The sequence below is a fragment of the Quercus suber genome, unplaced genomic scaffold (assembly GCF_002906115.3).
Source record: "Quercus suber isolate HL8 unplaced genomic scaffold, Cork oak 2.0 scaffold_1117, whole genome shotgun sequence".
NCBI classification, from domain to species: domain Eukaryota; kingdom Viridiplantae; phylum Streptophyta; class Magnoliopsida; order Fagales; family Fagaceae; genus Quercus; species Quercus suber.
The window spans coordinates 64,384-76,467 of record NW_027070521.1 but is presented as its reverse complement, the minus strand read 5'-3'; the positions used below and the strand labels follow the sequence as shown (position 1 = coordinate 76,467).

The following is a 12,084-nucleotide window of genomic DNA, read 5'->3' as shown; positions in this document are numbered from 1 at the left end:
GAATAGCACCTTATGATCTTTAGTGAATGACTTGTTCAAGTGTTTGATAATTTAGCCTCATCACATGTATCTTTTGAGAAACTACATTTGTGGGTAGTGTGATGTAAACCCTCACGAGACACAACTCGTCCACTAGGGATCGCCCAGGGGTTTAAAGGCTTATTGCATATGCTAAATGCAACCGAATTTTCCAGCGAAAGTGGTATCATATTTTTGCATTTATTTTATTTATTTATTTTATCTTTTAGTTTATGCTTGGAAGGGTTAGTGTGGACTTCATGAGTTTTGTGATTTCTAGAGACTAGCAATGTTCGGTTTTTTTTTGGGGGGGGGGGTGATAATAGCTTAAAAGTACAATATTATCGTAGTTTTGGTAGGCATTATCACATTTATTTTGCGTTTATTCCCATACTTACACATAAATATGAAAGTTTGCAAGTTTTCTCTAAAATATGCTCATTATGTGCATTTTTCTCTTGTAGGAGATTTAAACTAATGAGCTAAGCATGCAAACATGAAGTCAAGAGAATCCAAGGGTGAAAATCAATTGAGAAGTGGCTTTGAAAAATTTGGTGAGTCAAAGACGTGTGGAAATATAAAAGGAAAGAAAAAAAATTCATTTGAGTCAAAGATGGAAAAAATCCTGGCATGAAAATATTCTGACCATTTTTGGTATTTTGGCCTTTGTTTTTTATTCCAATATCAGATTGAGTTGATTCTTATGGCCACGGAAAGAGGACTTAAGGATCTAAAATTTTGAAGTTTACCAAAACTTCAGAATTTGATGTATTAAAACCCAAAATTCACTTGGAAGTTGACCCACTGTTGAAAAAGGGAATTGATATTTTATATTTTCCTTTTTGGGAAGCATGTGTTTTAGAGTTTTGAATGTTATAAATATTAAAGGGATACAAGGCCAGCCATGTTTTTGGCTGCTGGAAACCTTATTTTTCATTAATTTTTGAGAGTTTTTATTTTCTATGGAAGCTTAAAAATCTAAGCTAAGGTTAGGGCTGAATCCCCAATGTTGTAAGTTGTCCACTATTCAATCCAAGCATGTTTTTCACATTTTGATTATTGAAATAAATTGTTCACTTTTTATAATTATTTTATTAGATTGATATTTGATTTCTAATTCTTTTATAAGTCTATTCTTGAATCTTCTTATTGTTAGAATGAGGTTTTATAATCTCTCTAGTAAAACGTGTCAGCCATGTTTTTGGCTGCTGGAAACCTTATTTTTCATTAATTTTTGAGAGTTTTTATTTTCTATGGAAGCTTAAAAATCTAAGCTAAGGTTAGGGCTGAATCCCCAATGTTGTAAGTTGTCCACTATTCAATCCAAGCATGTTTTTCACATTTTGATTATTGAAATAAATTGTTCACTTTTTATAATTATTTTATTAGATTGATATTTGATTTCTAATTCTTTTATAAGTCTATTCTTGAATCTTCTTATTGTTAGAATGAGGTTTTATAATCTCTCTAGTAAAACGTGGTAATCTTGTTAGATATTACTTTTGTCATAGTATTGCCTTTAGGGTATGTGATGTTCTTGAGTTTTTATAGCAAAGTTATTATTTTCTAGACTAAATTGTTGAAACAATTGATGAATATAATCAACCAAAGAGAGTTTTATTAGTTAAGCTTATTTCTAAATCTTCTAATTGGATAGTTATGTGTTTACTTACCTGATTGTGTACTAAATTGAATTGGTAGTGGATGCTTAACAATATTAGTGGACAAAACCTAACGCCCTAGTGATTTTAATTATTGAATCTTACCAAACTTTATTTTTTCTAAGTTTCAATCATTTTTTTCTATATATTATTGGTGCTTTTGACGTGTTCTTGTTTTCTTTTTCTTGGTGGAATGACAATCTTAGCTACACTACAATTTCCGTTACAAAATTGGATGACATCAGCGTGTATCGTCTCAAGACAGTGACTTGGTCCACGACATAACCTTGCCATCTAAAAATATATATGAATTGATGGTAACTATTTTCTTATGTTATGAGATCAATTTGTAGCATCATCAAGGTAGTATCTCTCAACTGGTCTTTAATTTTATGGTAAATCTATTTTATGTGAATTTTAATCATTTACATGATATGTTGAATGTAATGAAATTCAATTTATTTATCAATTATTGTTCTTAGGAACAACATCAAATGCTCTTGTATGCAAAAGTGGAATGTCTCAAAATGACTTTTGTCAAAGATTTAACCTCGATCAAAAGTAATATTAGGAAATCCATTTATGCCTTTAATTTATCCTTTTCAAACATCAAAAGAAGGTATTAGTACTAAAATTTTAGGACAAAGGGTATTATTTAAATATATTGTACCCCCAATAAAAGAAGTGAATTAGTTAAAAGGAATGTCAACATTTTAAAGAAATAAACACAATTACAAAAGAACGAATTAATAGAAAAAGAAAAAAAAATAATGTATCTAAAAAAAGTCAGTAATGAGAGAGAGAGAGAGAGAGAGAGTTATTATTAGTAGTTCTTTTATGGACACCCAATTTGCACATTTGTTAACGTGTGATTGTTTACTTACGCATGGGTCAACTGTATTTAGCAAAACGTAATCCAAGTGTTGCTTTTCAAGTATCTAAAAAAGTGTCAAATTGTGTGGTCCTGGACACTTTCATTATTAATCAAAGATTATGCCGGTGGGAAAAAAAAAAAAAGAAAAAAAGAAAGAAAGAGGAGGGCTACCTGCATTATTTACTAAATCTCAAGGAGGGAGCTAAAAAAAAAAATAGTTTGATAGTCTTGCCAATCCCTCGACCATGACTATAGATATGTTCATAAAAATAAAAATAAAAATTTTAAAAAAAGTCCATATATATATAGCTTATTTATATAGTATTTATCAAAAGATATATAATTTTTGATAATTTTTATATTAAATATGTGACAATAATAACTTTGCTATAAAAACTCAAGAACATCACATACCCTAAAGGCAATACTATGACAAAAGTAATATCTAACAAGATTACCACGTTTTACTAGAGAGATTATAAAACCTCATTCTAATAATAAGAAGATTCAAGAATAGACTTATAAAATAATTAAAAATCAAATATCAATCTAATAAAATAATTATAAAGAAAACTGACACAAAAAGTTGAAAATAAATAAATAAAGAGTTCCATTAATGGCTACCTTTAGGTATTTGTTAATGTATTTGATCTAAAAAAGTTTTAATTCAATTTTTATAAAAAATATAAGAAACGGTTTAAAAAATTGGGTTACTCTTTTTTTTTTTTTCTCTCTCGTAAAAATTTTCTAAAATTATTTTTTAACAATAACGTACGACATTGGTTGACTTTTCAAATAAATGTCAAAGGCACTCATAGTTATAGTTGACATTCAAGGAAACAGAAACTAATATTACATAGTATATTTTTTGGCTGAGGAACAATAGAAGGAACAGAAATATAGACAAAAGGTTATTATTAGTCTAACATTAAAAATTGAAGGGTCAGAAATAGATCACGCATGTCCACCCATCCCTTTTTAATTCGTGCCTTTTTGTCCTCTCGTAGCCCAAAAGTCCAAACACAAATTATGGTTGATCAGTTACGACTACCCGTTAAAAAAGGAATTGGGATGGAAAGACAGATTTAAAAAGAACAAAGACACACCCGAAACCTCTCACAAATATTTTCTTACTAGGAAGAAAAATAGTAGTGATGGGGGCGGAGAGAGTGCAAGACATTGCTAAATCTTCAAAGGAAACAATCCCAGATGCGTTCATTAGGTTAGAGACTGAGCAACCTGGGATCACAACTGTCCATGGGGCTGTCCTTGAGGTCCCAACCATTGATTTCAGTGACCCAGATGAGGAAAAGGTCCTCAGTGCAATTGAGGATGCGGCTCGCAATTGGGGAATGTTCCAAATTGTGAACCATGAAATTCCTAGCGAGGCCATAGCCAAGTTGCAGGCTGCTGGGAAGGGTTTCTTTGAGCTTTCTCGAGAGGAAAAAGAGGTTTACGCTAAGCCTTCAGGCTCTAAGTCCATGGAAGGCTATGGCACAGCGCTTCAGAAAGAAGTGGAAGGGAAGAAAGCATGGGTTGACCATTTGTTCCATAAGATATGGCCTCCTTCTGCCATTAACTACCGGTTCTGGCCTGAGAACCCATCTTTTTACAGGTTTGAATAATCAATATATATATATATATATATATATGGTAGTACGTATCTAATTAATATTATTCATCATCACTAACTATATATAGTTATATATTCTTTAATTTTCTTTTGGTGTTATTTTTTTGCACACATTATGAATTAATCAAATTGCTTTTCATGCATTTCGGTGGTACATCTACGAGTTTAAGTGAAAAGCATGAATTTGTTCACTTTGGTAGGTTCAGGAATTGGTGCACATTAATGGAATAGGGACAAGAGGCCACGCACACTATATATTGATCTCGTGAAGCCACTATGATTCGGTTATAGCTATAACTCTTAACCAGATCTACATTACGTCACTCAATGTCCATACTTTTCATGCCAAATATTAATATCCACACCTCATCCATGATGTGAAAAAAGTGTCAAAACTGATTGCCTAATTTAGCGAGGAAATTAAAAAATATATATATTAAAAAAGAAAAAAAAATGCAAGAGGGAAAACTTTTTAACATCATAAATTATATTTCGCAATTTTTTTGTCATAATTCTAACGTGGCAGATTATGAGTGATTAATCATCACTTATTATTACTTACATATAAACCAACTATCTTTCTTCATTTATCACGTGATAATTGTGAAAATTTTTGGGGTCCTAGACTTTTTTCTTTTTAACTTCAATTCGGTCGTTATTCATTAAATACATACAATTGCACCTTGTGTAATATTGCATAGCGGAGCCATAAAATTTTTTAGGCAGTCAAGCTTTATATATATATATATATATATACATAAGATTAAATTCAAAGAATAGCATACACATATATTTATTTTTTTATTTATTGTTTATACATGAAATGTTTGTAATTTTGATTTAACATATGATTTTTTTTTTACGTAAACAAAAATATTTACATTAAATAAGTGCTTATATCTTTGCAAAAAAAAAAAGTAAGTCTTGACATGTCTAAAAATATACAAGTCAATTTGATAGAAATAAAATATAATTAAATTACATATGGTATACATAAAATATATTTTAATTTAATGAGCTATATATGACATAAGAGTAATTTTTTAGAATAAAAAAAATGCATTAGTCAATAATATAAATGCATTATATGTTTTTAGTAAAAATTTAGGGAGCATTATTGAAATTTATGTCCAAGATTAATTTTTTTTTTTTTTAATACTAAAAATACAGGGAATGAGGATTTTTGTAATGTCAAGGGAGGCATGGCCCCTAGCCCCCACTCCCTCTGCCATAAATTGCCCCTAAATCCGTTTGTTGGTATTTTACTAATTATCAAACAAAAGGGGGAAAAAAAAGCCAATTCATTAATTAATTGAAAGAAAGCAACCAAAAAGTGAAGAAAATAGCTTTCACTAATTGGCTTTTCTGCCGATTAGCTTAGTGTGGCTCCATGACCTCCATCCCTTCGTTACCTATGTCTATATGAGAAAGAGTAATACTATAGACACAAACTATTTTATAACATTTTTACAAAATGTTAGTGCCACAAAAAGTTTCACAACATTTACCACAACTTACCACATAACAAGTTGTGAATGGTGAAGAAAAATTAGTAGGTTCATGGGTCAACATCTCCACCATTGACAACTTTTGCCACAACTACTTTCTCGTGTTTATATATACACCACCAATTGAACCCAAATATGTTATGATTGTATTCAATCCCCCTCCAACCAAGTCACTAGAGTTTTTACAACAACTAAAAATAAAGGAAAGTAGTCTTTAATTGGTAAAAAAACAAAGCATTAACTTTTTTTTTTTTCATTCTTTCCATGGATGAATGCATATATACAAATCCAAAAAAATTGACCTAAATTCTTGGACTCAATTATTACTACATTTTTAAAGGGTTCTTTGTGGTTGTGATGGCAGGGAGGCCAATGAGGAATATGCCAAGCACCTGCATGGGGTGGTGGACAAGCTGTTCAAGAGCCTATCATTGGGTTTAGGGCTTGAAAGGCATGAGTTAAAGGAGGCTGCAGGTGGTGATAACTTGGAGTACCTTCTCAAGATCAACTACTACCCGCCGTGTCTGCGTCCTGATCTGGCTCTAGGTGTGGTGGCTCATACTGATATGTGCACCATCACCATTCTTGTGCCAAATGATGTTCAAGGTCTCCAAGCTTCCAGGGATGGCCGTTGGTATGATGTGAAGTACATCCCCAATGCCCTGGTTATCCACATTGGGGACCAAATCGAGGTATTTTATTCTAAATTTGAAGGATATTAATCATTCCAAAAAAGAAAAAAAAAAGTGAGACATCTAGAAATGATGCAAAAATAAAATGCCACAACAAAAAAATAGTATGAACCTATCAATCGAGTTTAATTAGGGTAGCTAGATACATTTTAAGGTCAAAGGCGAGAAATTTTATTGAGGTTTTAATTTTTTTTTCTTTTTAATTTTATGTCAATTAAATTAAATTTATTTAAATTTATATATTATAATTTTTTGGCAAAACTATATAGTTGGTCCCTAAAATTTATCTGTTGAACAGTTTTGGTCCCTAAAGTTTCAAGTGAGCACTATTGGTCTCCAAAGTTTTAAATATGAGTGTTATTGGTTCATCCATTAATATCTATTGATTTTTTTGCCTATGTGTCTAATGAAGCAATAACACAACATGTTTTAAGTGATGTGGCAACCTATTTATTATTTAAAAATTATGCATTACATTATAGACATAAAATTAGGTAAACCCAAATAATGTGGGTCCTTGACACATCAAACCCATTAAAACTAGGTCTTTCTCCAAATTCAAAGTTCTTGGATTTATTTATCTTTTCCTCTGTTTTATTGGAATCCAAACAGGACCAAGAAATATGTCAATTTCTATATTTTTCAGCTATGGTACCTAAATATTGGCTTACAAAAAGATGACCAAAGTGCTACTAGTGCATTTTTGGATCTTGTAATCGAAAACCATGTTGCATCTACCCACCTTGCGAATCGTGCTACTTCTAGAACTGAGATAGTTTACTCAATTTAGATTCTAGTTTCTACTTTGTGTATCTTCTTCTATTGCTACTACTATGGCAGCGGAGATCTGAAGTAGCAGAATCCTGTACAAAATCCTTATTCTATATATAGTTATCATATTTTGAATGAGACATATTTCTAGACCATGTTTGGATTTAAGAAAACGAAGAAAAATGGAAAAAAAAAAAAAAAAATCTAGAAACTTTGAATTTGGTGAAAGACCCGATTTTGATGTGTGAAGACCCATATTATCTAGGTTTACCCGGTTTTGATGTATATAAAGTGATGTGTAAATTTTTAATAGTATCTATAATTTGCTAGTGCCATATCACTTAAAACATGCTAAGCCACTACTCCATTTGACACATAGGCAAATAAACTAATGAAAGTTAATGAAGGAATCAATAACACTTATATTTAAAACTTCAAGGACCACCGTGCACCCTTGATGCGATAGTAAGGGCCGGGGTTCAAGTTTCCAGAAAGGAACTTCACACACATATACACTTAGATTAGATTAGAGTAGAAATTTTATCTTATAAAAAAAAAAAAAAAAAATCAAAGACCAATAGTGCTTGTTTAAAACATTAGGGACCAAAAGACCTCAACAAGTAAACTTAAGGCGTCGTTTGGGAGGAGAGAATGGAATGAAAAGAATCATTTTAGAATATTCTTTCATTCCCTTGTTTGAGAGTTTTAATGGAGGAAATGAAATGTTCATTCCCTTGTTTGAGAGTTTAAGTGGGAGAGAATGAAATGGGTAGGAGGGAACACTTATTCCTCTCTATTCCCTTAAAACCTCAAATTTTCATTCACCCCAAAATTTGGAGGAATGGGAGGGAATGAAATTAGATTTTAGATTTAATAATTTTTTTACTAAAACTCCCAAAATACCCCTATATATTCAACTCTTTATTTTAAAATAGGGGTCTAATAGTAATACTGTCATAAATGATTCCATTACATTCTCTTTATGTTTCTCCCAAACAAGATTACTTACATTCCATTCATTTTCATTCCTTTCCATTCATTTGTTTTAAAACATCCAATCAAGGTTACTTAATTTCATTTCATTCCATTCTTTTCTATTCATTTTCCTTACTTAAACACATTCCATTCCATTCTTTTCCATTCTCTTATGATCGTTCCATTTCATTCTATTTCCTTATGAACTCCCAAACGGAGCCTAAGGGTCCAACATTGTAGTTTCGCCTAATTTTTTTTATTTAAAATCAATTCTTCTTGTTTTTTAAATGCAAAATTAACAATTGAATTTTTGTACTTAAGTTTTACTAATATCTCATTTTCAATAGATAATAGATAATATACTTAATTTTCTTATGACATAATCAATTTTAAGTAGGATTTTATCAATTTTATTTTTATTTTTATATTTACAATTGTAACAAGAATTGTCAATAAAATTTAATTAAAAAAAAAAATCTAAGCTTTTATATAATCAGGAATTGTTATATTGTATCCTTTTTTTCATGGATGCTATATTATGTCTTTGAACATCATTATGATACATTTCATTTTTATCATTAATCTCTCTCTCTCTCTCTCTCTCTCTCTGCTTTGATTAAAATATTTTAGTAAACATTTATCATTAAAAAATATTTACAAATAATAAAACACTATCTACAATATTATACTATGATCCAAAAAAAAAAAAAAAAAAATCAAAGCATAGAATAATAAAATCTGATCTATTAAAGAAATTATTGTAACTTAACTTTAATATCAGATCTCCCAATTGCCTCAATCTATCCAAGAAAATTCAGATTAAACACATAACTTAATGAATTAATAATAACCAAATCAAGAATAATTTCATATAAAGAATCAAACATCATGGTTCAAATATAAAATTTAACAAAAAGATTGAAAATTTATTTATTTTTAAATGAGAGTTACTTTACCTTGGGTAAGCCAATCCATAGTTATGAAACTTAAAATCTAAATTTCAATTTTGATTTTGGTGTTGACAGAGAGAGACCTAGAGTGTGTGAGATATTGTTTGGTATGTGGATTAGTAAAAGATTAAATAGCTATTATTGAAATTTTGTTTACAAAAACTAAAATATCAAATTGTTTGGGGAAATTAATTGTCTAGGATTAAAATATATATATAAATATAATTTAAGATTTCCATTTGGTTGGGCTTCCATTACTCCTATATGTTGGGGGTGATATGGGAAAAATGCACAATCCACATGTTTTTTTATGAAATCAATTATCATGCTACTACAATTTAGGCTTGTCCTACCATTATTATCCTAGAGTTGGCCCCGAGTTTGACTATACGGTGAAAACAAATTAAAAAAGGCTTAAGTTGCTCATTGTATGGGGCGTTGTCCTGATATCTGGACCTTTTAGCTTTTTATGAAATCAATTATCATGCTACTACAATTTAGGCTTGTCCTACCATTATTATCCTAGAGTTGGCCCCGAGTTTGACTATACGGTGAAAACAAATTAAAAAAGGCTTAAGTTGCTCATTGTATGGGGCGTTGTCCTGATATCTGGACCTTTTAGCTAGGACACACTTTATTACTCATACTTACACTTTATCACAATTTGCTTAAGTGTTAACTAAGAATTGGATTACATCACTTACACATGGCTTGAATTTAACACTTGAAACACTCCAATCACCAATTGACATATAAGCAAAATTGTGACAAAGCGTGTGCCGAAGGTTATGTCCTTAGATTTGTTGCAACTATTGATATTATTGTAAGTAGACCAATAACTCTATGAGAGAATTATTTTGTGGCAGATCCTGAGCAATGGAAAGTATAAGAGTGTGCTTCATAGGACCACAGTTAACAAGGAAAAGGCAAGAATGTCCTGGCCAGTATTCATGGAGCCACCATCAGACTTTGAAGTAGGGCCTCATCCCAAGCTCGTTAACAAAGAAAATCCGCCGAAATTCAAGACCAAGAAATACTCTGACTATGTTTACTGTAAGCTTAACAAGATTCCCCAGTAAATATCAATGTACGTAGCTGTGGCTGCGTCAGTGTTGCACACTACTCCCAGAGGTCATATTTTATTGAACTAGTATTAGACTATTAGTTAGTAGCATATAATGTCTTTCCCAAGCCCATTGAAAGCCCTTTGGATTCCCCATTGAAAGCCCTTTCCCATTTTTTATAATCCCTATTCCAACATTGTGTTAGACTTTCATGTGCTGCGGGTTGGTTAATTAGGGAGTCTGATTTTTTGTTTAATATTGTGTTTTTAGAAAATAAATTATGTTGAGCCACCTGTATTAAATATTGTGTTTTAAGTAAATAAAAATGGTGTATCATGTCCATTTAATCTTTTGTCTTTTTGAAAAAAAATGATAAATGAGTTTGTTGAGCCCAATCTTACCAATTCTGTGTGAACAGTACGTTTGAAGTAACTTTTTACTTTGAAAACTTATTTGTTTGAAAATTGGTTTAAAGCCTTAAAGTACCTAGAAAAATTAGAGTTTTAAAAAGGAATAAAGCTTGTTACTAAGTTAAAAGTTTAAAAGAACAATGACAAACACACTTCTTAGTTCTTACAATTCACTCTTCTTGATACCTACCAATTATTGTTTGGAATGAAGAGTACTGAGCTTCGGCTTACATTACAAAACAAAAGATTCCTGTTATGCAAAAACAAAAAAACAAAAAAAAAAAAAAAAAAAAAAAAAGTCAAAAGGATTAATTCCAGTAAGGATTTGTTGAGGGTTCTTTTTACGTTTCTTATACCTTAAACACACATCTTAATGTTATTGGACAACGCTTAGTCTAGGTTTTTTCTAAGAAGGAAGTTGGGATGGTGCTTCGTGGAATGGGCTCCAAAGTACATTCTACTGCTGCCAGTTTGTGTGCAAATGTTGAGTCTAAATTCCAAGGGAAGACACTGCAAAGTGGGCTTATCCTCTGTTTTTGCCATAGAATGAACTTTTCTCCAGTTTCTGCCACAAGACTGACTTTTCTGTTGTGCAGTAAAACTTTCTGCACTTTTCTATGTGTAGTAAAGCTTTAGCAATTTTCTGCAACGTAAATGACTATTCTTCATTTTTTACTACAGAAATACTTTTCTACTTCTTGCACATAAACAAATCTAAAACCCAAAGAAATACCCATCAAACAAATGTTAGTTTACATGGGTTAGCATATTCTCAAATATATACATACATATATTCATAAATACACTTATACGTATTCACATATACATATATAAAATATATGGCAGAACATAGCTATAATGTATACATGTGCATATGGCAGAATAATGAGTGGTTCGTGTAAATAGTAAAACACGTAATAACAAAGAAATAAAAAGTTTCAACAAAAATGTTTAGCTAGTACAATAGCTAACACGATAAATATAATAAAAATGTGCTATAGTAAATAACTAGTACAACAAATGAAGATACCACAATAGACACACAGATGCAACGAACGTGATAAAAAACGTGCTACAGCAGAATGACTAAATATAGCAGATATAAGTTCTAATGAGTGAAATCAAATATATTTGCGATTGAGACCAAGTATTGAATCTTTTCGTAGAATATATAAACCAAGAAGGAATCTAAACTCCAACTTGAACAACCTTGTTATAGGTTTTTGCATCAAAGTTGTACATTTTGGAGAATGGGCCTAAATGGCTACTTGTCACTACTTTTGGGATTTCAAAGAGTGGGTTTACTAAGTTAAATCCTCCCTAAGTTTTTTACTTTGAAATTGTGGGTTTCATTGATTTTCCTAGATCATCACATTGCTATCTTCTTTACTTTTCCACACTAAGTAGTATAATTGCATGAGTTTAACCTAGATATGAATAATTAACCTAAGTAACTACTTGGCTAATTCATTAGGTTAAATTAATTTGTTTAAAAGGGGTCTAAACAGAACAAAACAAAGGGGTCTAA

General features: G+C 30.8%; 1 protein-coding gene across 1 annotated transcript; it reads left to right on the top strand.

Annotated features, from left to right (window-relative positions):
- The first annotated feature begins 3,638 nt into the window (after positions 1–3,638).
- LOC112004171 (flavonol synthase/flavanone 3-hydroxylase) lies at positions 3,639–10,488 on the top strand. The gene is made up of 3 exons (XM_024036405.2): positions 3,639–4,168; positions 6,059–6,386; positions 9,949–10,488. Exons 1-3 carry the CDS (start codon positions 3,708–3,710, stop codon positions 10,159–10,161), a joined length of 1,002 nt encoding a protein of 333 aa, XP_023892173.2. The 5' UTR covers positions 3,639–3,707; the 3' UTR covers positions 10,162–10,488.
- The last annotated feature ends 1,596 nt before the right edge of the window (positions 10,489–12,084 follow it).

What these genes read in the sequence shown, in the direction of transcription:
- LOC112004171 (XM_024036405.2), top strand. Translation starts at nt 3,708, where the DNA reads ATGGGGGCGGAGAGAGTGCAAGACATTGCTAAATCTTCAAAGGAAACA. An exon ending in GAGAACCCATCTTTTTACAG is followed by an intron (nt 4,169 to 6,058) that starts GTTTGAATAATC and finishes TTGTGATGGCAG; the next exon opens with GGAGGCCAATGAGGAATATG. An exon ending in ACATTGGGGACCAAATCGAG is followed by an intron (nt 6,387 to 9,948) that starts GTATTTTATTCT and finishes ATTTTGTGGCAG; the next exon opens with ATCCTGAGCAATGGAAAGTA.